General features: G+C 40.7%; 1 protein-coding gene across 1 annotated transcript in view; it reads left to right on the top strand.

Moving 5' to 3' along the window:
• Positions 1–26760, top strand: part of TFAP2D (transcription factor AP-2 delta) — a 53760-nt gene that overhangs the window by 2668 nt on the left and 24332 nt on the right. Inside the window, exons 3-5 of the mRNA XM_068558797.1 lie at positions 2344–2404; positions 12058–12223; positions 12401–12519. Coding sequence (XP_068414898.1) covers positions 2344–2404; positions 12058–12223; positions 12401–12519 — 346 coding nt within the window. The remainder of the gene's footprint in view (positions 1–2343; positions 2405–12057; positions 12224–12400; positions 12520–26760) is intronic.

Genomic DNA, 26760 nt, shown 5'->3' on the forward strand with positions numbered 1-26760 from the left:
AAGTACAGCTCTGCCTGCGAGTCCACACGAAGCTGGCCACTTTCTCCAAGGTCCCCAAAATGAAAGGAGAGATACTGGAAGAGCACAAGTTGGAGACATAAGAGATCCCTCGTTGCGCACAGAAAATCTTTCCCCCTCACTTACCTCTGAGCAAGGGATTATTTAAAAATTAAAGTGAAAGCCCTTACAGTCCCAACAAAGAGCCCAAGCCACAAAATCGGTGCACGAGAAAAAAGATTTGGCTCCATAAACCTTGACTTTCTACATTTACATTCACAAAATAATTTTATACGCTCAGGGCATTTTTACGTTTTTCACAAGGATCTCCTTATGTCTCAAGAGGAAAAAAATCTGCCATTCAATGCTTAGCTCAACTAAAACCTATTTACTCCTTTTAATAGCCACGTCTGCCGCTGATTTTTTTGTATCTGTACAAATTTTTTTTCTGTGCTAGGCACAAAGCCGGGCATTTTTCAAAAGAGGGGATTAGAACATTTGCAAGCACGAGACAAAGAGCGAATCCCGTGCAAAAGAACACCGTAGTTTATCCAATTTTCGACTTAGTGCCATTCAACTGGTCATTTATGCAATGTCATCCGACCAAACAACATGTTTTACTTATGAGGGGGAAAAGTTTGTTAAGTGAAGAGACAAAGATTCATTTCCTCTAAGAAAATAAACATCTTAACGGTGCGCCAGAGACCGGGAGGGAAAGTGATTCACTTCCTTGGAGAACTTCCGGCCTCTACCTTTTCCATTTCAGATATTTTGAAAACTTTACTTTCGTCCTATGTCTTTTAACATTCTTAACCTCCTTTTTGCCATTTTTTGCTCATACTGAGGGAAAATTCATCATGAGAGAAACACTCCAAGACACTAGAAGAAATAGAGGAGAATGGCATATGATATATTTATGTATCTGTGTCTACAGAAGTGTGTATATGCATTTTTGATATAGATATAGAAGCAAGTTGTAAGTCTGGCAAGTTATTTTCTTCCACTCCTCCTGGACTTAGTTGTCAGAATGAAAAAGAAAAAGAAAAAGAGTCATAGCTACTTTTAAAAAGAGAAATGGGGAGGGGGTGTGTGGGAGAAACCCGTCTCTCTCCTTTTATTTCTTCCTTTTTAAAACATTCATCAGCATATGCCTCATTTCAAATGCAACAAATGTAAATATACTTTTCCCTGCACAGAATTTTAAGTGAAAGTCCAATGGTTTGGAGGGCGGTCTAAGTCTGCCTAACAGATGCAAACAGTCTTGTGGCTTCAGTTCCATCTTTGAGTCCCCTAAAAAGATTTGCTATGGCCAACAAAGGAAACTGTCACACCTTTTCCCATCACCGCTTTAATTTATGCTCAGTCTCCAACTTTTTTTTTTTCATATTGATTTGATAATCACTTTAAGGCAGAACAGTTAAAATAAGAAAGAACTCGTGAGTAGGTTGAAAAGGGGGGTCTTACAGGCCTGCCTCAATATGGTGAAAATGGGGAAGCGAAAGGGAGCCAGGGCTGTAAAGGTTGTTTTGTAAAGTGGGTTTTTATTATGCACCGACTCTCTCCGCATTTACTTAACTCTTCACGGGCTGTTGGGTAGGTTAACACCCTTCAAGGCCTCTTTCAAGTCCAATACCTCGTTTGTTTGTAAAGGAAAATGAGCCTTTAACACATTTCGACTCAGAAAAAAGAAAGAAGACAGAGAGAGAGAAATTTTTCTTTTTCTTAATCAAAAATCAGCAGACCTTTTCCTCCTTCCCAGCTCAAATGATCCCTCAATCCATTAGGAGGCTGAAGATCTACAGTGAGTGACCCTGAAGGTGTTTCCTCCATAAGACACGCTTTGGGTAGCATGATAGGACGCTGCTACCTCTGGGGTAAAACAGAACCCTCCTAAGATATCTTGCATCCTGCACTTGAAACAGCTCCTATGAGGTCCCAAGAAACCCACAGTGCCAGACTCGACACTTGTGGTGTAATTTGCTCCGCGCAGAAAGTGCCGTGGAAACTGTCTATATATATGCTATGTGCCTTGATGGGGACTCAAAGGGTTTCTCATTCTCTTATGCCAAGATAAAAGGCACTCCTGTGCTTTGAAGTGTAATATTGTCTGGTGCTGTAAAATGCATACCTTAAAATTTATACAACTTTTAGGTTGTGGTTTTTCTGGCACTTTTCCCCCTTAAAATTGTGTGTGCTACCAAACTTGCTTCAGCTCAATGGTTGCATTTAAATGTCTACTATGGGGTTATGGGGAGATGGGATTCGGGGTGGGACAGGTTGAAAGACTTAACTAATGTATCTATCAGTATCTATATGAGTGATTTTCTTTCTTTTTGTTTTATCAAGGGCTCTGTGGAAGCCCAGTGTGGGCTCGTTCTCAATGGCCAAGGTGGAGTGATAAGAAGAGGTAAGTAACAACATATTAAAACTAAACATTCTTCTCTCATCTGTTACTTTGTCTTGAAAGTCCAGTGATGCTTTTAAACATCAGAGCCCCATCTGATGATAAAGAAAACAATGACTCTTGGTCAATTACTCTTGTCCCACACAGGCATACCACATTAAAAAGCTTCCCTTCCTCCACTGAGGCATGAACCAGCCTGTGTCCAAAAGACGTGATAGAAGAGATTTGCTCTTCCTCAATGGAGCAGTGACAGAACCAAAGTTAGAGGCAAAAAAAAAAAAAAAAAAGGGAAAAAATCCTTCTCACACTCCCTTTCCCCATCACCACATCCTCGAGCAGAATTTCTGGTCTCTTTTAGCCCTAAATGTGCCAGCCACAGCCTGGGTGTTTGAGGTAATGGTGTTAGCTTGAGGCTTTGAAAGGTTAAATTCATTGGGCTTCAGGGAAGGCTAATGAAACACCAATACTGTAGCTGCCCTCATTTTTCTAAGTGTCCAGAGCATTTCTTTCTTTAAGGGAGGGTGAGGGGAGGAGGTGGTGTTAACTGTACCGGATAAAGCTTTCTTGTTCCCATCTGTTGAGGGAAACATCTGAATCCAGAGTTACCCATGGAATTGGAAGGTGGGGGGAAGGCAAGAGTGGAGAGCTGTTGATTTTGGCTCAGACACTGATGGGGGGCTGCATCTCAAATATTCCATTTTGACAAAAGGTTTTGAACTGTGACATTTTAAGGGCCTCAAGGCAGTGCCAATTTTGCTGGCTTCCCCACTTCACTGTATCCAGAGCCTCTGAAGCTTATTTTCCTAGCAAGCTGAGTAACCCGAGGAGCACACAAGGCAAGGCGGACCAGCTGTTATCCCAACTTCATACGAATTAATAAGATGTGGCCTATTCACTAGGACTAATTCCAGCTCCAGGGCCGCAGTTGTCTCTAGTAACCGAACCACTAAAAACTGAGTCACTTCTGATGGCACCAAATAAATGTCCTTCTGTCCCTCTCCATACCTTTCAAAGCTTGTTAAAAGACTCCAGTGATTTTCCAAAGAAAGAAAGGCATCTATAGGAAGCAATGGATTATTTCATGTTTAAACTGCAGGTTTTACAACCCAGTGTCCAATGTGAAACTCCATTTAAATTGAGGTGGGAAGAAAGCAGAGTGTTTTTTCCTTTGGGAAACTGACTATTGTCAGAGTGGATATTTGGAACTTCCATTAAATGGAAAATGGCTATTTAAATCTGTTGTTTCACCCTATGGCGATTTGAAAATTATTTTTTTTTAAACTGCTAGTGTTGTTCCACAGATATTTTTTTAAATGAGCCATATTAAGCTTGTCAGCCAGGCCAATACTCAGCCATTTTGAAATGACATGAAATAGGCCCAGACTAGTGAAAATTGAAATAAAATATACATATTATTGGAGAGAGGGATTAAAATACACAATGAAAGAGGGACCAGGTGATGTGCTGATCCGGGTCCGTTGGGGTGGTCACACTAAAGGTGAGGCCAAGCACTCAGAGCGCACGGAGATGTCCGTGGTGCTGAAGGACAGCGCCACTAATTAGAGCCCGGAGCCGCCTACTCCCAGAGCCCGGCTCGCGCTACTGCGTTTCTGCGTTCAGTTCCGCACTTGCTCCAACATCACCTTCTCAAAGGCTTGGCAATTACCTCCGATCGTACAATAGCTGGCAGGGGGTGAGAATTATTTGAGGCAGAGGCGGAGAGCTGGAAGGGAGGCGGCCGTGCAATCAGTTGAATTTTCGGAAAGAGATTTAGGGGATAGCCCTCACCACCCGCCCAAGAAAGGCCAACGCTCTCCAGTCACTACACGATGGGAACAGCGTTCCTGTCCTCTCAGGGCCATGGAATTGGTCTTTCTTGGGTGACGTTTGATTGCTCTTGTAGAATTCGGTGTCATTCACCTAAAAATAGGAGCCGAATTTATTTTAAACCAAACATTGATCTTTTAGAAGAACAGCGTGGCTCCAAGGAGAGAGGGGAGGTAACTTGGGGTTTACGTCTGTATTGTTTGACTAAAGCCTAATCCTTCCCCCCTCCATGCAAAGGAATTCAGAATTTAGCTGCTGAGTTTATTCCATTTCCACGTGTCTTAGAGAAAGGCCAATTAATTTAGTTGAGCCTCGGAGACCTGGGTGTGTGTCTCTGTGTGTCTGTTTACTCTGAAAGGATCAATGTTCATGACAACTTGCAAATGGATAGCAAGGAAGTCTTGCATTAAAAGGTGATGTTTGTCCTGCCGCCTGCCCAGCTCCTTCATCTCAGGACTCCCCGTTTTTGAAGAAACGCTAAGGAAGTCCCTTCTCTCTATTGTCACTGGTAGCACACAGGATTCTAACATCAATAGCTCGAGTCACCTTTGTTCATCAAAACTCGGGAGGGCTTTAACTCAAGCGCTCTGCTATGTCGCCATATTGTGCAATAGCTCAGATGGAAAAGTCTGTTTCTCTTCTAATCCATGCTTTACAGGTGACTCACCATATGAAACATGATTTCTTGAAAAGCAAAACTTTTTGCCATTTTTCCTCTCCTGCTGAGCTCTCGGATGAACTTACATTTCTAATGATTTCCAGAATTTACTGTGGGAGGAAAAAAATAGATTTCACTTCTCAAGACCCCTGGATGCTCTTTTAGAAAAAAAGACAGTGCCCTAAATGCCCTACACGAATTCACCAGGGAGAGGCTGTCCTGTTTGCAGTGTGGTATGTGTGCTTGTCGGGGGGAGGTGTGTGTCTCAGTTCTTTAAATTTGGCCACTTCTGTTTGCAAAGAACAAAATACCATTTCCCTGACTCACTCTGGTAAGTGGCAGTTACACTGTTTTTGCCTATAATGAAGCCCTATAGCCAAAGAACGAGGAAGAGGGGCAGCGGCGAGGTAATTACCACCTAGATAAAATATTTGCCACCGCGTCGGAGGTGCAGCTCCCCGAGCGCTCACTCTCGGTTAATGGTGTGCGCGATTTTGCCCGCAGCTCCGCCACTCCAACCATCAGAACCAATAATCTTTACTTTACCCTGTGCTCGCGTATCGATAGCTTCTCTCGCCTCCGGCACTGGCTTTGATATGTTAATATTTCTGAGTAGCAAATTCTGCAGAGATCATATTAATGTTGTACGTACAGAGTGGAGCTTTGCCTTCATTGAATATTCAGATACTGGGTTTCAAAAGGCATCTCTTGAAGAAATGAGGCTTCTATTTACAGGAGTCGTCTGTGTTTTTAATCATTAAAAAAAAAAAGGAGAAGAAGAAGAAAAAGAAAGGAAAACCCACTCTTCTTTCCCCCTTGAATCTTCTGAGGCTCCCTTATGGCCCCTTCCCCTTTGTCAGATGCTCGTCCCTTTCATTTCTCGCTCTGAGAATTTAACAGTAGGAGAACAATGTTGATGACGACGATGATGATGATGAAACTAATAATGAGAGGATCCAGGTTGGAAATGCAGGAGTAGGGGTTCAATTGGCCCATGGCTTTCAGAAGAGGATGGAGATGAGATGAGAAGACCCAGCTTTTTCATAATTGGGTGGAAAGTGACATTTTGGCCCTGGTCTTTTTTTGTGAAATCGGGATGGCAAACTCAAAAAAAAAAAAGGAAGAAAAAAAAAGAAAAAAGTGAAGAGAGGAAGCGCCCTTGTTTCGCTTTGTGATCACTCTGCCTTGCAGCCCCAGGCTAATTTCAGAAGCTTAAATACCGCCATAGCCTCTGGGCCACGCGGAGAGGGAGCGGACCCGGCCACGGGCAGGCAGGAGCGCTTACTGGATTGCCCGTGGCTACACAAAATACAAACTACTTTGAATCAAAACATTTTGGGGGAATTAATATGATCTGAACTCTGCACGTTTTAAGAGAGCTGGAGTGCGTCAGATCGCTTAGAGGTGACTGGCACGCCAGCGGAGGCATTTACGCTGCGGTGCAAACACTGTCAGATCTGATTTAATTTCAAAAAAAAAAAAATGCTTCCGTGAAAGGGGGCTTACCATCAGTCGCCCAGGCTGCCATTAACCGGGTGGGTGGACCCGACCACTCTTCCCGTCTGCAGCCTTCACGGCTGCCCACAGGCGGCTTGAGAAGGATGAGATTTCCTTTGTTTTTTCGGGTTTCGCGAGGGCCCTGGGCTTTGGAACTGGAGTTAGAGAGAGACTTTGACTCTTTCCGCAGCTCCTGGAAGGACTAAGATTAAAGGCGGGGGGCGGGAGGGGTGAGAAGCCCTGTTCCTCTTCTTTTGTCAGAGCCCCTGGAATCTCTCTTTACTCAAATCACCAAAACTCATCTCTGTGACTCATCCACTGTGAAAATATTGTCAGAAATACACCTGGGGCTTCGCCTGCCGTCTTAGTCCCCAAACACAGACGCTGCAGATGCAGAATTCAGTTTCCTTTATACGAAGTATAAAATGCATGTACCAAAGGATCTAGAGGCATGGTTTGTTGGAAATCTACTTTAGGGGGAGGGGGAGCTACTTTTCCATAGCCTACTGCTGTCTAATTTCTTTATTGCTTTGAACATCACCAAAAGCCAAAGCACTCTCTGCACACACGTTACACACCCACCACTACCTTAAACCAGTAGGTCTCTCCGTGCAGACCTCCCTTTCTTTTGTTCTGCGTGGAATCTCGACCTGGATAAGCGCATTCAGACTTGGTAACCCAGTAATACCTGTAACGACATATCCTTCCCCCAAACAGTGCAACCAGCTGCGGATACGGCATCCGAGGCCTATTTGATTGCAGTTAGGCCTCTTATCCCTTTACTGTTTGATTACAATTAACATCTGCTTTGCGTGGAGGGAGGGGATTACGTGGGGCGAGGCGGGGGGGGGGGTGGTAACTGGGACTGAGAAGGGCGAGAGGCTAGAGAGAAAGCAGCCGAGAATGCTCCTACCCCACCCCGTTTACACGCGCACCTCACAGAAATGCAGCCGCAGAACAAACAGGGACAGGAAACCCCTGTAATCACTTACACATTTTTTAATGTGTCAGAAAAAAACGAGCGATCACTGGAGATGAAGAAGGGGAGAAAAAAAAAATCCCTGCCATTTGTATTTCTTTCATTTGAATTGTAAACATCTGTTTGGCTGTAAGGCGAACAGAACATTTATTTTGCTCTCCAGACTTGGTCTAATTATGTCAACACCGAGGCGGCGGCGAGTGGGGCGGCGCTGCGGCTTTTGGAGAGGCTGCGCGCACGGGCCCGCGCCCGGAAGCCCGCCGGGAAGTACTGATCGCACCTGCGGAGCGCGCGGGGCCTCTAGCCGTCCTCGGCTCTGCTCCGAGGCGGGAAGGCACCCAGAGGGGAAGAGTAGCTTAGAGGCAGCTTTAGGGGTTCCAGGGGAGCCGCAGTTCCTGGGAGAGGGCCCGGACTCTTTCCTCTGCCCTAATTGCCTGGAAGGAGAAGAGGAAAAAGCGGACCCAGGCATAGGCGCCTGGCTTTCCGATTCCGTAGCTGCGCAAAAAGTGGGCGGGTCTCGTCGCGCTCCGCAGCTTGCGCCCAGCGCCGCGGCAGTTGCTCGACACAATGGTAGGGTTGAGTGGCCTTAACTCGGGTTACCGAGCACGCGTGCGTCCGTTTTCCGTTGTACCTCCTCACAATAAATAAGGGAAATAAATGGAGCAGGTGTGAGCGTCCCCATTTTTGAGATGGGCAGACTGAGGCCCAGAATTACTCGCCTAAGGTCGCATGGGTCACTAGTTGGCCAACCTTTTACCTCTTTCCCCCCACCCCCCACATCGTCCCCAGCACGCCAAGGCGGGTGCAGCCCCATCCCCGTGCTTTTTTGGCCTCACGGGATCTGACAAAGTCTGGCCGCTGGAGGATCTGCATCTCTGTATTTTGTGCTGGTTTTGTTCCCCACACAGGCTTTGGTTGACTTTTCACTGTAATTGTGGCAAAGTTATCCCTTTTATGATAGCCACGTCCTAACAAGTGACCTTGAGTAGATGATTTCTTATGCTGTTACTATAGCTACCCATCTGAGTTTGCAGCATCACTGGAAGTAGGAAACTCTATCTCCAAATGTCGATTTTTAAAATAGTAAATCCCATGGAAGTATTGCGTCTGTGCACTACGAATGGAAAAGGGATGTACTCTAGAGAAGTTCGGCATGAGGACCCTAGCTATGGCACCAGAGACACCCCTAACTGGAGTGCTGGGTCTAGAAGGAATATTGCATGATTTCAATAAGAGCTGACATGCAACACAGGCACCAAGAGGAACTTCAGCTAGTGACACTGGGGAGGAACACTCTAAATGGCTTGACGTAGGTGACCCTTTCATTGACTTTCCTTCTTTGAAATCTCATCATTGCCATCTGTAGTCTGGAGCCCCTTGGAGATGTCCCACCTTCATTCCAAATGCAAAACTCTGGTTATGTTGACCTATTACTCTTTTCTTTCTCCTTACAAAATAAACCACTGGGAAGAAAGATATCAGGTTCCCCACATGCTGCTGTAAACTCTACAAGTTGCCAAATCTTTAACCAGGACAAGAGAGTTCCCCAAGGCTGCAGCAATGCCAAGTATCAAAGTAACAGAAATTCCCTTTAAAGATGCTGTGACATCATAAAAAATAAAAGACTCTAGAGTTGACGGCTAATCCTGAATACAAAATAAATCCTCCAGGCAATTTGTGTGTGCATAAAGCATATTCTTAACATGCAGCCTGTGTGACTTACCTAATAAATGCTTATTTGACCATAAGCCAGAAGGCTAACCTGGATGCAGGAGAGAAGACCCAGGGCCCAGAGAGTTCTCTCTTGGCTAGCTGGCAGACTCAGTGGCTTCCCTGAGAGCAGCTGGCTTTCAGCACAGGGGGTTCACTTTGCCCAAAGCGGGCAGTTTTCCAGTTGGAGAAAACCCAATATAACTCCTTCTTTTACAAAAATTATAATCTGCTGCAACTCCCTAAATTTGATTTTTAACCTACCGCAGATTAACAAAGATAGGAAAGTTCTAAAATTGTGCCCTTTCCTTTCCTGGAAAACAACACATACACTCATAATAAACTTGAGACCGGTTGGGTGAGATTCTTGTGTTCTCCATTGTGTACTGGCTAGCATGCAAGAGAGGAAGATTTATGTAAGAATATAAATTTGCTGATGAGTCATAGTGACCGTGGTTGAAAGCCCATTTTCGGGAGAAAATGTGTGAATTTTGAGTAAAAACATTATTATTTATTTCCTTTCTTTTTTTTTTTTTTTTTTTTTTGGCCCGTGCGTGTGGCTTGTGGGAACTTAGTTCCCTGACCAGGAGTTGAAGCCGGGCCCCCAGCAGTGGATGCTCAGAGTCCTAACCACTGGACCACCAGGGAACTCCCTTATTTTCTTAATACTTTTGCTTCAGATGACCTCACTATTGCCTAAGTCCTAAAGCTAACAGGGTCATGATTCTTACAACATGACAATAAAACCCAGATTCACTGATATCTAGCTTACTTTCCTGTTCATCTCAACTTTTGACAGGTCACTTGAGTTTACTTTTAAAATACATTTTGCATCTAGAGGTAGAAAGTGAGAGTATCAGTGAAAGTATAGTGGTAGTTTCTAGACCAGAAATCTGCAGAAATTATTATTATTTTTATTATTATTTGTTTTAAAATTCTCTCTGAGAATGTGAGGTGGGGAAGCACAGTTGAATTTGTTTTTCCAGCTTCTGAGGCAGGCATTTGTATGTTTTTTCACTATGTTGGCCACAAGTTTAACTGCCAAGAAGAAGATTTCAATTCGATCATTGAGACTATGACCTTTCGGGCTTCAAACTGAGGGCAGGTTTCCAGACACTCGCATTGGGAGTTCAGCCAAGTGTACAGGACTCGTCTTCCAGTCTGTAGAGAGCTGGCTGCTTGGATCCTGTCCTGTGTTTTGGGGTAGGGGGCATTCAGGGTGATCTCCAGCCTCAGAATGCTTAGGGAGAAAGACCCGGGTCCTAGCACTTTCAGGGGAATCTTGGATAACTGTAGGACAGCAGGAGGAATTCCAGAAAGCACAGGGGTAGAAATACTTTAAGAGTGGGGCAAAGTTAGCCTGTTCTCTGCACCCAGGTCCAGGGCCCCTTTGCCCCTTTAAACATCCTCCCAGATTCCTTAGCCCTTGTGCCTAGAAAACACACCTGAATCTGAATGCCACAGACCTGATCGACATAACACTCCATCTGAGCTGCTTAGTCAAGGAAGGGCAGGCAGGTGGTGAGTTCTAGACCAGTGCTTCTCAAAACGTAATGAGCACATGAATCACCCGAGGGACTCGTTCAAATGCAGATTCTGACTCAGAAGGTCTGCGGTTGGGCCTGAGATTCTGCATTTCTAACAAGCTGCCAAGGAGATGCCAATGCTGCCAGTTGAGAACTACCATTTGAGTAAAAATATTGGACAACTCTCTCCTGCCCATTTTTCTTCCTCCACCTACTTTTTTCTCATTTCCCTCGTAGAACTTGACTGTTTTCTGGAGATGGGTCTTAAGATTACCCATAACTGAAGAAATACAATGTATGCTCAGAAAAGCAACCTTTGAATTTGAACTTGCCACTGAACCTCCAAAGCTCTGCCCTCAGATTGTTCAGTGCACAGGGAGGAGCCTTGGATCCTGAGGCTGTACAGCCACTGTATTAGCAGCGTGGACACTGGCTCAGGATTTTTGCGTTAAGGGAGGATCCGGCAGTAGGAAACTCTCCCCACTGACGATCGCTTTGGGTCCTCAAGTCTACTTCTGCTGCCTGAGGTTAGGGGATGTTCTCTGTTATTCCTGGAGGAGAGAAAATCTCTAGGGGGCTTTCTGGACCTTGGAGACAGAAGGCTTCTGCTCCAGGAACCCCAGCAGGGCGAAATTGCTTTAGTGATTTTGCTAACAGCAGTTAACTTTGCTTTGTTCTCTACTAGTAATAACGATAATAACAAATACAATAATATTATTGGCCATTAACATTTAATGTGTTACTGTTACTATGTTCTAAGTCCGATGCTGTGTTTGATTGTGTGTGTTGATCCTGACGGCTGACATATGTAGAGAAATTTGACCAATTATCCACTCACATGTGTTGGGAGTTTCTGGCAATGGGCACATGATTTTTAGTGGTACCTGGGGATTGAATGACTCTGGTGCCTATAGTTGTTAGATGGACGAGGGGAGAGAGATGGCACTTCTCAAACATTTTAGAAAAGAGCTTCAAAACTTTTGTCTATATAGTAAGTCATGGATTAAAAAAAAAAATCTCTCCATTGTGTATATGCGTGCACATACAAAAACACACACACACAGAGCCATGGATATATAATACCTACCCTTTGTGGGTTAACTGGTAGAGTTTGAGGTATTTACCTAATTGAAGTGTTTCTTGATGTGGATGATGTCAAAATTAACTTTGGTGGGCCAGCCAACACTCCATAGGATGCTAATTTTGGGTAAAATATTTTAATTTTTATACCCTCACAAATATTTTCTGAGTGATATTTGAAAGACAAACCTTGAGTGTTATTTGAAAGGACATCTTCAGAGCAGCTTTCTGAGATGATCCAGGTGATATATGTATAGGAAAATTGTGCCATGTGTTTCCAAATCCTATGTAGTGCTGTGACAGTAAGTTTATCTCATGTGTTTTATGTTGTTGTCTGCTCACACAGTCACTAATATATAATATACTTTTCCCTCCAAAGGTGGCACCTGTGTGGTCAACCCCACAGACTTGTTTTGCTCTGTCCCCGGTCGTTTGTCCCTTCTCAGTTCTACTTCCAAATACAAGGTGACCATTGCTGAGGTGAAGAGACGCCTCTCACCACCTGAATGCCTCAACGCTTCACTCTTGGGAGGCATTTTGAGAAGGTAAGAAAAAGGTGTTTTCTGGCACTGTGGTCTTCTAACTGTACTGGTACCACGCTCCTCAACCCTCAGCCCTTACATTTCCTGTCCCATGTTGAATACCCCATGTGGTCAAGTCTTCTCATCATTTTACTCTGAATGTCAACTTTCAAAACCTAGCTTTTGTTTGTTTTCGGACAGAGCAAAATCCAAGAATGGGGGTCGCTGCCTGAGGGAGAAACTGGATAGGCTTGGCCTGAACTTGCCAGCCGGAAGACGGAAAGCAGCCAACGTCACCCTCCTCACTTCCTTAGTTGAAGGTATGACTTTTTAGCTCCGCAAGGTAATGATGGAAGGTTAGCAATTCTTTGAAATTCAGGTTTGTTTGATTATGCTGTTTCATTTTTGTCTGTACTGTTAAGATAGTTACAGGTGAATTTACCAACTAATCATGATAATGATGATTAAATTAGACTTAATATAAGGCTTAGATATTGATTCATAAACTATCATCCGATTTACTCATCTTGGCAGTAATAGGAAAGAAGATAACAATAGAAGATTTAGGTACTTAGACAAGTATTCCCCACATAACAGCAACAAAAAAACTCTGCAATTGTCATTTTTATTATTGTTTATTTTAGCGTTCAGATAAATCTGGTTTAACTCATTGTTATTCAGTGCAACATGATCTACAGGATAAATAATAATCCTTTATGGAGAGTTCACAGGAGTCAAGGCATGGCACCAAGCCTGAGAGAACATTGTATTAATCCGATAGACATCTCTTAAAGTACAGTGAAGTTCCACGGCTTTATGTGTGGGTAAGCTGACTCACAGAAAGGTTAAGGTTAGCCAGTGGGGTAGACGCAGACGTGGAAGCATACTCCCAGAAGTTTTTTTTTTTCTCCTATTTACCTTTTCCCTTGTGTTTCTTCTGTAAGAACTAAACTTTACATATTCTCATTCAATCTTCTAAGAAGAGGTATTATTGGAGACCTTTGAAACTTTGTGGAGGAGCTTTTGAATTCAAAGGAGAGTTCTTCCATAACCTAGAATGCTATTGTTTTAAATATGAACGAAGAAGCCTTTTTGCCAAGCCTTGCCTGAACACACCTATGACGCTTTTCTTGCATTGGTTTCTCACTTGACCGTAAGACACTGTAGGAAGTAAAAGGTAAGTGAAACATACAAACAAACAGCTTGCCTTTTTCCAGATTATCAACACACACTATTTACTGAACAACTCTGTGAAGTAGTGTGTTCTTGACCTTGGTCTTGGCAAAGTTGCTTTGGTGATTTTGGTTTTTTTTTTTTTTAAACTTTATTTATTTATTTAGGCTGCACCAGGTCTTAGTTGTGACACATGGGATCTTTAGTTGCAGCATGTATGTGGGACCTAGTTCCCTGACCAGGGATCAAACCCGGGCCCTCTGCATTGGGAGCGCGGAGTCTTACCCACTGGGCCACCAGGGAAGTCCCTGATTTTGTTATTAACAGGTATCTTTGCTTTACTCCCTAACTGTAATAATGATAACAACCACAATAATATTATTGGTCATGAACACTTAATAAGTGTTAGCTGTTACTATGTTATATGTCTTGTGCTGTTTGCCTGTGTGTGCTAATACTAAGAGCTGGCATATGGTAAAGGGAGTTGACCCATAATCCATCCATGGGGGTTGGGCGTACTAAAAGAAGAGCAAAGTAGAAAAAAATGACTAATGGATTGATCCTAAAGAGAGACAGATTCCTGCTTAATTTAAGTGAAAACATCATGAAAATTATAGCTATCTAACAAAAGAACAAGATATGTTCAAAATTATAAGAGTGGATTCAAGAATCATATGAATCGTAGAACATGATTGGTTCTCAAACCCAATTCCACAGTAAAATCATGGGCCTGGGCCCCATTCCCAAACCACTTGAAATGCAATCTCCGGGGGTATGGCGCAGGTATCTACATTTTTAAAAACACCCCCTGATGTATAATGAGGTTTAAGGATCATTGACTTAAATGTTCCTTGAGATAATTTTCATGTAACTGGTGTGAAAAGTAAAGGCCCTAAGAGAGACCTTTATCCAAGGTGTCTGTGAATGTCCGTCCAGTAAAACCTGAAGAACCCTAAAAGGGTATATTCAAAATTCTTCTTACTGATTTTTATGTTAGCCCAAAACACCAGAGCACCCTGTGTGGGAATCATTGACGGATGCTAAGAGAAAGGATACAGGTTAAAACGTGAAATCCCAGGACAATCTCGTGGTCTTGCCATCTACTCTTCCAGCAAAACTCTCCTATCACAAAAGTGATAGGCTTGTGTTCACCTCTGCTCACAGAGGTGTCACTTCAGCCTTGGCTGATGGAACTTAAGATTTTATCCTTCTCAGATACATCTCACTTTAACTGGATGCTTTTGAAATCCCCCAAATATTCATGGTATAGAGAAATAAATATTTTATGGTTGAATTCCAGGCATTCTGATGGAACTGAGGAAATGAGATTTAGGGGAAAAGGGACCTTTTGCATTCCTCAACTCCCCACATGTTACATTATGACCCTCAGATGTGTGCATTCTCTCTCTCTCTCTCACACACACTTAAGTTTCACTAATATGTAATATGTTCTATGGTATTTTTATTCTATTCCATATTTTTGTATTCTTTTAAAATGCTGATTGTAAACCCACTACTTTTAAATGCTGAATGTAAGCCCACTAAATTTATTTCAAGACTCACTGTTGAGTCATGGGTCATGACCCACGGTTTAAAAAACTACAAGTGGTCTTAGGACAAGAGGAGAACCTAATATTTTGTGACCTTCGTCCTCTTTGTGCTAACATGGATTTGATTCAGTTATTTCAAGTTTGTTTTGCTTATACCATTTTAGCTGGTAAATTAAAACTTTACCATGGTTACTGGTTGGTATTCATAGACCTTGAATTGACCATGTCTTTGGTAATATTTTTGCCCCTCAATCAAACATTTTTGTGGGAGCCAGTGAGGTTTTAGATTAATTTTTTCCAGAAATTCTAAAATGAGATTTCTAATTGTCAAAAATGGTCCATCAGCTTTCTTATAAACCTAAGGTTCTGTAGGAAAGAATACTAATTTTTTTCATCATTTAGAAAATTTTTATCTTCCTGATGGCCCAAGACATTGCTGGGGTTCAGTCCAGCAGTGGTTCAGTCCTTCCCCATTTTGGTACAGCACTTGAGAACAAGATACTTCTGATTGGCTTTATTCCTCATTGACCACACTTAGAAATACAGCTCCTTAAGGTCACCCTTCTGCGACTTTTTAGTACTTGTCTCTGCACCTTTCTGGGGATGCTTTGAATACAGCCTTGCCATTGATGCTATTTTGATAAAAATCCCAAAGAAAGAGTAGTGTATGGGGACGCTGCTAGACTCTCCATGCAGACATGATTTACCCTTTGTCAAGATTTAATCAGTGAACAGTAAGGTATCTTATAACAGGGGGTTGAAATTAACAAATGAAGGTATGGTTTTCAAAAACTACCCTTGTCACTAACCTAACAGTGGTTTCATCATGATATTTCTAGGTTTCCACGTTTGCCTTGGGTTTTCAATCATTTTGTTTTTAATTATTTTATAATCATTTCCTCCTGTATTTCTTTTAAATGGAGTCAGTCTACTAATAGTGCCATTCTAGCATCGTTGTCAAATCAACATATTAGAGTCATTATTTTAGGGACTATTTTAGGAATTTATGAGAGGGCTATTTCATGCAAATTTATAATATTTAAATTATTCACAACATTTCTGTTACAAATAGAGTTGCGCCTAATAACCAGTGGGATGAAGAACTCAAGACTGACTAACTTTTTTCACCAGATAAAGTTGTTTGAAAAGTGAACATTTTAGTAAGGCACATATTTAGAGTGGGGATTTTTTTTTTGGTCCACATAGCACAGATATATTTGACCTACAATGAGATATGAGTATTTGAATTCAGAGTCCACTGAATGTAATACTAGATCATATTACTTTTTTACCCATATGTCTTCATTTAATGGGGTTTAAATATATAACTAATGGTTGGTACAACTTCTTGTACCTGCTTTATCATAAGCCTGTAGTTCTTTTTATTTTCCCTTGTTAATCACATTGCCATGACTTCTCCTTTGTCCACTCTGGTATCTATAACATTAGAGAGTCATCATTTTCTGGAAAATTTAGTAGATTAGAATTGCTTAACCCGATTCGCTGATCTTCCTGAGATCTTGCGATAATCCCAGACTCTTCCAGAGTGGGAGAAATTCTATATCTGGAAAACATTCAAAGAGTTTGGCGAATATTATTGTTCTAGTTCTAATACTCTTGCTATATATTTATTATTTATGAATCACCAATTAGCTGCTTCCTCTATATTTTATTCCAGAACAATCTTTGCAGCGTTGGTGGTTGTTAAAAACAAGTATAAGGAGTCAATTATGGCAGGAATGAGGAGTCATTCCTGTCTATCACTCCCACTTCGCTTGAGGTTTTCCAAGATGGCCAAAGTTACAGAGTGTTGCTGGAGGGAAGTTTTGTTCACTTGAGTGGGGTGCTTTCCTGGGACAGTTCTGCTCAATTTGCAAAAGCTCATATAGCATTCTCAGGCAACACCAGGAGTTCCAAAAGCATAGTTAAGTCCTTAAACATAAATGCCTTGGCTTTCAGTTTGTCATGACCAGATATCAAATTCTGTTTATATATATATATATTCAAAAAACAGTATGGGGCAGTGAAGGGTATAAATATGCATCAGCAAAAGAAAGGGGACCATTTACGAATATTGTGTGTGATATCTATTCACTCTTTTCAAATCTAAACCTTTTGTCCCTTTTGCCTCCTTCTTTAGTTTTCCCTCCCTCCTTCCTTCCTTCCCTCCTTTCTTGCCTCCCTCCCACCCTCCCTTCTTCCTTCCTTCCTTCCTTCCTTCCTTCCTTTCTTTCTTTCTTTCTTTCTTTCTTTCTTTCTTTCTTTCTTTCTTTCTTTCTTTTTCTTTCTTTCTCTCTTTCTTTCCTTTCTTTTTAAAGTAAGCTACCAGCCCCTGTCCTGCACATCTCACCTCATCCCTTGGCCTAGTACCTCCATCTCTGCCCCCAGTAATAACACTTTTGACATTTGGCTGACTTTGGGCAGGTTGCTTAACCTGACTGAGCTTCATTTTCCTAATTTACAGATAAGGATCCCACTATCTGTGATGTTTAGGGTAATGCTAGCTGTTACAACAGTTAATTTCCAAATTTTCAGTGGCTTAACACAATAGAAGCTTATTTCTCACTCTTTGCAGATGACGTGGGTGTTCCTCCCCCAGGCCCTTCCTTCCTCTTAGTCTCATTCAGGGACCAGAGTGCTTCCGCCTCTAGCCATGCCCTCCTCTAGGTCCTGGGAGCCCTATGCATTCAGCTCACAATAAGGAAAGACATGATGGTGAAAGGACACAGCTTCCAACCCACTTGGCCAGGAATTGGCCCACGTTGCTACCGTCTACATTCCATGACAACTAGTCCCATGGCTATGCCAAATTCCAGAGGCATGAGATATACCAGAAAATGTAGTGTCTAGCTGGGCAGAATCTTCTCAGCAACAACTCTATAGTATAAAAGAAAGGACAAATCTTGGACGGTCCAGCTCCCATTTCTGCCACATCTGCCTTGTGTGTCTTTTGTAGAATTAAATACATTCGCTACATTAAACACTTAACACTGTGGGGCAAAGAAGCACTTAATAAAAATTAGTACCTGTGCTCTTGTCTCTTTCTCCCTAAACAATAGTGTTACTTAATAGCAGAATTTACTCAGGATCATAAAACGTTAACCCTGGAGGGAAATGGAAGATTGAGTAGTCTAAGGCAGTGGGACATAGCACACATGGTTAAAGAGTGTGCTTCTGGAGCCAAATAACCTTGTTTGAACCCACTTCTACCACTTACTAGCTGTGTGCTATAGGGAAAGACTCACAACCTCTCTGATTATCAGTGTCCTTACCTTTAAAGGGGTGTTAATAATAGTACCCTCCTCATAAGGTTGTTGTCGGAGTGAAATCAGAATGTTTGTAAAGCAGTTCACAGGGTGCCCGGCAAAAAGTTGGTGTCAATAACTTTTAGTTATCTTTATTCTCAGATGAGAAAACTAAGGCACAGTGAGATTAACCATTTTGCACAGGATCATGGGAGCAGCAAGGAGGAGAACCCAGGTCTTCTGGTTTGCGGCATCACCATGTGTTTTCCACTCGGATTTATGTTAGTGGCATGGATTCTGAACGGTTGCATTGCTGAAGTATTTCTGAATTTAACTATATATTTATAGTTAGAATTACAACCGTTATAACACTATAACTAAGGAATAGAAAGAAGTTATCAATTCCTGAGCCTGTTTTTCACCATGGATTGGACATCCGTGCTGCTAGGAATCCTGGGCAAGCTTGTTGGGCTTTTTTGCATCCAATAGTACAAGCTGTTTTTAACATCCTGATACACCAGCTGCTGCCACTTAATCCCCCAAAGTTAGGATGACATTAAATCTTGGTTCTTTCTGTTTTTCTGGAATAATTATCAATAGCGTCTCTTGTACTTTCAAAAGGGTGCCAATATAGTTAGTTAGGAGACTATCCTACAAAACCTTTTCCTTCCACTTCAGCCAAATCAACCTAAGGTAGGAGACAGGAATGCAATCACTTGGTGCTATTTCCCCTTTGTCTTTAATCCTGAGCCTATATGATTGCATTTCCAAGAAACCAGGGAAAAGAACGATCAACTTGACAATGAACGGTTTCCTATAAACGAGATATTAGGGAGCAAGTTTTCTTCATACGATTAGTCCATGGCTTTTTTTTTTTAATAAATTTTTTTTCAGCTTTATTTATTTATTTATTTTTAAAATTTTATTTATTTATTTATTTATGGCTGTGTTTGGTCTTCGTTTCTGTGCGAGGGCTTTCTCCAGTTGTGGCAAGTGGGGGCCACTCTTCATCGCACTGTGCGGGCCTCTCACTATCGCGGCCTCTCTTGTTGCAGAGCACAGGCTCCAGACGCGCAGGCTCAGTAATTGTGGCTCACGGGCCCAGCTGCTCCGCGGCCTGTGGGATCTTCCGGGACCAGGGCTCGAACCCGTGTCCCCTGCATTGGCAGGCGGACTCTCAACCACTGCGCCACCAGGGAAGCCCTAGTCCATGGCTTTTTAATTTAGGAAGAGGTATTGTTCACTACTTGAGGCTTGTAGGATTCAAACACCAAAATCCTTTTGCCAAGTATCAGTGATAATACACGCACAGGGCGCACTCAGCATTATTTGCTCTTCTCACGGAATTTAGGACAAAGGTGCTATTCCCCTTGTCTTCACACAGGTACCAGAGTGGGTTTCTCTGGGTGTGTGGAGCTTAGGGCTAATCTCCAAGGATGCACAGCATGGCTGTAGGTCTGAAAGGACCATCATCCCAACATAACTCCTTCACCAGCCATTCCAGACATCACATTTCCACCTCAGTCCCTCCTCTGGGATAAAGGTTTCCAGCTTTCTTCTAAAGCTGTATGTGATATTAAAAGGGTCATACACTGACCCCTTGTTATAATAGTTCTAACTGGTGCTCACTTTAGTCACACGATGACCTGGAAGAGCCTAATCACTAGGGGACCCTGGTGTCCCCTTTTGCACACAAACACTCTAGCATTGACAATGTCTTCTCGGGCACAGCTTTGCATTTCAGAGCTGCCAGTGTAATTGGACTCAATAAGTAAATGCTAGTGCAGTCTATGTTAGTCAGTCATTTTAAGGTCTTTCTTGGAAAATGGCTTTTTTTTTTTCAGACTTATAGGTATTATCTGTAAATTTCTTATTCTAAGTCATGGAATAGTTTCTATCGAGAGACCCTGCTTTGATAATTGATCATTAGGTAACAATTTGATATTGTTGTCTAATATCTGAGAACTAATATCTATCAGAATTTTCAATAATTGATCTCAGTATCCTACAATATTATGGATAAATAGACATCATCTCAGAGGAATCTTCTTAAATCATTTGCTTCCTTCCTAATAGTACTCCCCTGACCTGCATCTTATGGTTTCATTCATTTTCAGGGAGAAAGGTGTTTACATGTAGCGGGTAGAGGAAATAGGCTGTTACACATATGCCCTTGTGTCTGACTGTGTGCTTGTTGTGTGCTTCGATTCCTACTCCTATTCTGGCACAAAAAAACAAATGTATCCAAGCCTGTTTGGCTCAGTCCTGCCTTTGCCCCTTTGGTCCAGCATACTACTCACTCTTGCAAATCACGAAGCTTCCTTAGAAGCACGTCTCTGCATTACTTTCCTAGGTTTTTTCTTTTTTCTACTATTCTCTCTTTCAAAGTTCATGCCAACTAATGTGCTTTTCAAAACTCAGTTTCTGCTTTTTTCTATTGTTTACATTTGTCAAAATTCGTAGGTATTCTAATAAAATTGTAGACTGTAATTATTCCTAATGATCTCTAACTCCTACTGAATAATAATGAAAGTTTTGGAATTGCTTAGGTTTTAATTTACAACAAATATTTGAGTTTAGATGAAATGTTTCTAAGAACTGAGTCAGAGAGTAGTTTTGCTTTTTAATTAATATAATTTTAAGTAGGTAATTCGTTAGATGGTAAAAATTCAAAAGTTACAAAAGGTATATAGTGAAATGTCTCCTTTTCACTCTATTCCCCATTTAGATCCCCTCCTGGAAGAAACAAATGTTACTGGTTTCTCTATTTCCTTCCAAGGATATATATGTGTATGCATAGTTTTGGTTTTTATTTTTAAAATTATAGCATTCTATACACACTGTTCTACACATTTTTTCACACATTATCTTAGTGTTCTCTTTATTTTCAGTTTTTACAAGTTGTTCATTCTTTTAAACATGCACAGTATTCCGTTGTTTGAGTGCATCATAATTTATTTAACCAGTGACCTACTAAATATCATATAGGTGTTTTTAATCTTTGGCTATTCCTAATAGTGCTACAATGAGCAACCTCACACTTACATAAATAATTCTTCAGATATGCAAGTATATCTATTCAATAAATTCCTAAGAATGTGTTGCAGGGTCAAAAGATATTTGCATTTGTAATTTTAAAAGATTATTAGAAGATTGCTCTTTATAGTGGTTGTAAATTTATAATTCTATCAGTGATGGGGGTAAGAAACACTGATATGCTAGTACTTCCCTATACTCTAGCCCAAGCAGGGTGCTATCAATTTTCTGATCTCTGCTAATTTGAGTGGAAAAAAGAAAATAGACTACCTCTATTATGAAGGAGGTTGAGTATATTCTTAGGAGAATTTTATGAGCTTTTTTGTCTGTTCACTTACTTTGCACCAATAGGGTAATTTTTTACATTTTTCTCATTCATTTGTAAGTGCTCATTGTATATAAGGAAAATGGGCTGTGTGCCTCTGATATGAGTTGCAAAGCCTCTCCACCCCTGGCTCTGGTTTGTCTGTTTGCTATTATGTGTTTTTTGTTTGGTTGCTTATTTGTTCAGATCTATGTCATGCAGAACTTTTTTATATTGATATAATCATATTTCTCATATATTTTATTCCATGGGCTTTCATTTTTATTGTAATATTTTGAAAGTCCTTTTTTAATCCCAAGATTATAAAATATTTCTCCCATGTTACCTTCTAATTACTTTGTGGATCTATATTTTATGTTTAAATCTTTGATCCATCTGGACTTTTTGTTGTTGTTGGATGTATGATATAGATCTAATTTTACTTGTTTTTTTTTCCCAGATGGCCAGCCAGTTGTCCCAACACCTTTTATTGATAATCCATTTTCCCCTACTGTTATGAAAAGCAAGTTTCATCTTACACTAAATCTCCTGAAACAAATATACTTTTTTTTTTTTTAATTAATTAATTTATTTATTTATTTATGGCTGTGTTGGGTCTTCGTTTCTGTGCGAGGGCTTTCTCCAGTTGCGGAGAGCGGGGGCCACTCTTCATCGCAGTGCGTGGGCCTCTCATTATCGCGGCCTCTCTTGTTGCGGAGCACAGGCTCCAGACGCGCAGGCTCAGTAGTTGTGGCCCACGGGCCTAGTTGCTCCGCGGCATGTGGGATCTTCCCAGACCAGGGCTCGAACCCGTGTCCCCTGCATTGGCAGGCAGACTCTCAACCACTGCGCCACCAGGGAAGCCCCAAATATACTTTTTTAATTGACTGATGACTTTGTTCCCCTAACAATGTCTCTCCTTTACCCCACCACATAGCCATTTTTGTTTCTAGAGTGTGTATTATATCAGCCAAATAAGGCAGAACTCAATATGCAAGAACCCAGATACACAGAGGTCTTTACAGTTTAATATTAACTCCATAGTAACTGTTTTTCTTTTTTATTGATATAAGCCACAGAATCCTTGTTTTGGAGGAAAGTGTATATTTCAACCCCACATAATGCTTTCCCTTCACCTTAGGACAACCCTGGCTTGAGATGAGGTCAGGAGCTTTCAAAAAATGCAGATGCCCTGGCTCCAGATATTGAATGATGGGGGGTGAAACCCTGGTGTGTGTGTGTGTGTGTGTGTGTGAGTGTGTGTGTGTGTATGCACACATGCGTGTATACACACATATTAAACAAACTCCCAGGTTATGGGAATAGCAAGGATTGAAAAACACTGTCTTCAAGCATAATCTATTTTATTAAATGGCTCCACTGATACAATGATATACTCAATGGGTTTTTTATATATTTCATTCTTTCTAGCAATTCTCTTTTGCTCTAGTTTTCCACTTATATTCTCTGGAAGGGGTGCCTTGCAAGATTATTGTTATAATTAACCAATAAAATATTTGAAAGCTTTTCCATTTAACAGATGTTTACTAAGTACCTATTATGAATCGGGTGCTGTACTAAGCACAGAGTATGGAATGGGGAACAAAACTACCACTTTGAAGAACAAAGTGTTGGTATTTAAACAAAATCCTCGTTAAATAGGGAAACTACCACATTATAAGGCACTTACCTATAGTGTAGATTATATGATATATAGTGTTACAGAGTGCACTCCTTTTAGAATCGTTCTGGAAGCCTGTAACAGATACATTAAACCTGTCCTTCAGCTCTAGGGTTTACTGAAGCTTGATATTTTTTTATAACTTTTTTAATATCTTATCCAGATTTGAAAATATTCTCAAATTTGCTATCTAATAGGTGCTTCTCAGAATAATCCCAGAGATAGATTTGAATGTGCTATTTTCCATACATGTAATTAAAATTGAAATCACAGGTATATGACTGGAATTTAACTCATATGAATTGTTGCTTTCATTTAATAATATTGGGTATAACAAGAAGAAGTTAAACCTAAATTCTTTCTAAGGCAATGAATTTAGTGACAGTTGGTGAGAATTGTCTAGTGAATAACAATGTAGAAGTATCCTTTAGTACAAATTAGTTTTAGATATTGATTTACAGTTGTCTAAAGTACATTTTCTTCTAAAATACAATTCTAAAAGGAGAAAAAATCCTTAATGACCGGATAAAATGTTGAAATTAGGTGTGTTCATTTCTATTTTAAAAATGCATTTAGACCTGCTTCAGGTAAAATAATGTGGGAACCCAGAATCTCAGTAAAATGATCAATCCACTTTCCTCAGAAAACATTTTTTCCATTAACTTTCCATTTCTGGGCTTCAACAATAATTGCCATAAAAGTGTTCCCTAATACTTACCCTTAGTTTTTTACTTTTTGCTTTTGAGTGTGAAAAATGAATGCCCTGAAAAAGAGCAAATTCTCTTTTTATGCTCTTCCCGTATTCTGTAACTTTGCTTGTGTTGGTTTTTTGAGAGAGGTTCTCAACATGAGTCATTAACTGCTGCTGTTACTATTGAAAACTGCTTAGTGGTTTCCCCTTTTTTGGAAGGGGGGGTGTCACCACTTGGCATAGAGAGCCTAAAGCCTTGCACTTAGAATATTCTGTCCAAGCTCTCAAACTATCCCCCATGTATCCTACTTCTAAAACAGTAATTTTTGGAATGACATGAAATACAATGGACGTATTTGCCAAAGTTACTGTGTTGCTTCAGTGGTGTGAAAAAGCAGGGGTGGGGCGGTACTGGTTTGTCAAGTGGCACAGTGCATTGAAATAAAGGAAGAGCTTAAATACTCTCTGGAAAACAGCCACCACAGGGCATCCCACATTATCGTGCACAGAAATGAGACAACAGCCGCCATGTTTGCTATATGGGATCTAGCCCTTCAGGGATCACTCTGTCGCCCCAGGTTATTGCACCTACTTGTTCACGTGGGTACTTCGTCCCCCCACAGAGACAGAGAAGCTCGTAGTTCTTTATTTTCACACATCAGTCAAATCCCCTAGAGTCTTATTCACATGCTTTTCTGCTCCAAAAATTTCTATTTTTCTTAAACCTGTTGACTCTAAGATATCTGTGGTACAGGATTGAACTGTAGATTTGTCATTGTTCCTGAATATCATGTGTCTTTTAATTCATGGATCCATTAATTAATTCATTCTTGGGTCCTCACACACAAAGCTTTTGTGGCATGGTCTACACATTTTAACTACACATCAGAGTGTCTTCACTTGCCACTTCTTTTGATGTAGCATCGCTATACATCCAGTAACAATGTTACGTCGCAAGCAGGAGAAAGCAGTAAACAGAGCTAAGGGAAGGAAGGATCTGGCTGTCAGTGTAAATGTAAATAGCAGCTGTTCCATTCAAACTGTTTTTAAAACTACCACGCGGTGAGAGGTTTGCATAAAATGGGCCAGATCCTCAAGAATCAGGTTTTAACACAAAATTTAAGAGGCATGCTGCCATCCTCCTGTTTGCACTGTTTCACTTCTTCTACTATTGCACAAACAGTAGAGGGGAAAAAAATATATATATATACACACATCTATGCATATGTGTGTATTTGTGTATATATATATATATATATATATATATAAAATAGTCTCTTAAATATATATATATATAAAATAGTCTCTATATATAGAGACTTGTATATATTGTATATAGAGACTTGTATATACTGTATATATGTAAAATAATCTCTTAAGTTTTTATTTAAATATCTATTTCTGTGTCAATATTGCAATATGAAGATATATCAGTTTACATAACTCGATTTGCTGTGCAAGGATGACATTATGAATAGTGCTATTGGGTTAGGTGCAAAATTCTTCTGAGTCCTAAGGTCACATGAGTTTATCTTCTGGTCAGGTGCTGTAGCCATTCTTTTTTTTTTTTTTTAACATCTTTATTGGAGTATAATTGCTTTACAATGGTGTGTTCGTTTCTGCTTTATAACGAAGTGAATCAGCTATACATATACATATGTTCCCATATCTCTTCCCTCTTGCGTCTCCCTCCCTCCCACCCTCCCTATCCCACCCCTCTAGGTGGTCACAAAGCACCGAGCTGATCTCCCTGTGCTATGCGGTTGCTTCCCACTAGCTATCTATTTTACGTTTGGTAGTGTATATATGTCCATGCCACTCTCTCACCCTGTCACATCTTACCCCTCCCCCTCCCCATATCCTCAAGTCCATTCTCTAGTAGGTCTGTGTCTTTATTCCCGTCTTGCCACTAGGTTCTTCATGACCCTTTTTTTTTTTTTTTCCTTAGATTCCATATATATGTGTTAGCATACTGTATTTGTTTTTCTCTTTCTGACTTACTTCACTCTGTATGACAGACTCTAACTCCATCCACCTCACTACAAATACCTCCATGTAGCCATTCTTTGATGGGTCAAGCTTTAAGACTTTTTACCTCAAATTTGAAATTTATTGAATTATCTCCCTTCTGTCATTTTCTTAGCATAAGTAACCATCCTATATGGCATTACAGTGTTTCTTTTAAAACAATCTTCGTGCCTTTTCTTCTGCCAAATAAGCACACATTTTCTTTCCTATTTGGTTAGGGTGATAAACTGCTGGTAATAAGTGCTTTAAAAATATTGCTTGTCCATTGCAGTTTATCCAAAAATGTGACCGCCCCAATAATTAACACTACCTAGACTAGTCAATATAGAGACCCTTTTCATCCAGTTTTGTCATCTTTCTGTTTAAAATGGAGGAAAAATGATGTTTTCTACCACAGGAATATAAAAATCTTAACTAAAGACCTGCTGCTGCTTTGAAACAGACTGAGGGGAAAATCATGATTGGATAGTTCACAAAACATTATCTGATCTAATACGTTTACCACATTGTCATATTTTTATATTAAATTGGACTCTTCCAAGGCTTAGAACAGGGCTTCTCACATTTTGTGAATGAAAAAAAGTTGTTAAAGACTCAGGGAATGCATGAAAAGGATGAATTACAATGTTCGTGTCTCATGGTAACATAAATAAAAATTAAACACACTTGTATAAACTCGAGTCTAATTTTATTTTATTTTATTTATTTATTTATTTATTTTTAAATTCTGGGTTTCTTTTTTTGTTTTGTTTTACGATTTTGGGCCATAGGGTGTGTTGGCTATTGTTTTTTTTAATACAATTTTTATTTATTTATTTATTTATTTTTGGCTGTGTTGGGTCTTCGTTTCTGT

The sequence above is a fragment of the Eschrichtius robustus genome, chromosome 12, assembly GCF_028021215.1.
Source record: "Eschrichtius robustus isolate mEscRob2 chromosome 12, mEscRob2.pri, whole genome shotgun sequence".
Taxonomy (NCBI): domain Eukaryota; kingdom Metazoa; phylum Chordata; class Mammalia; order Artiodactyla; family Eschrichtiidae; genus Eschrichtius; species Eschrichtius robustus.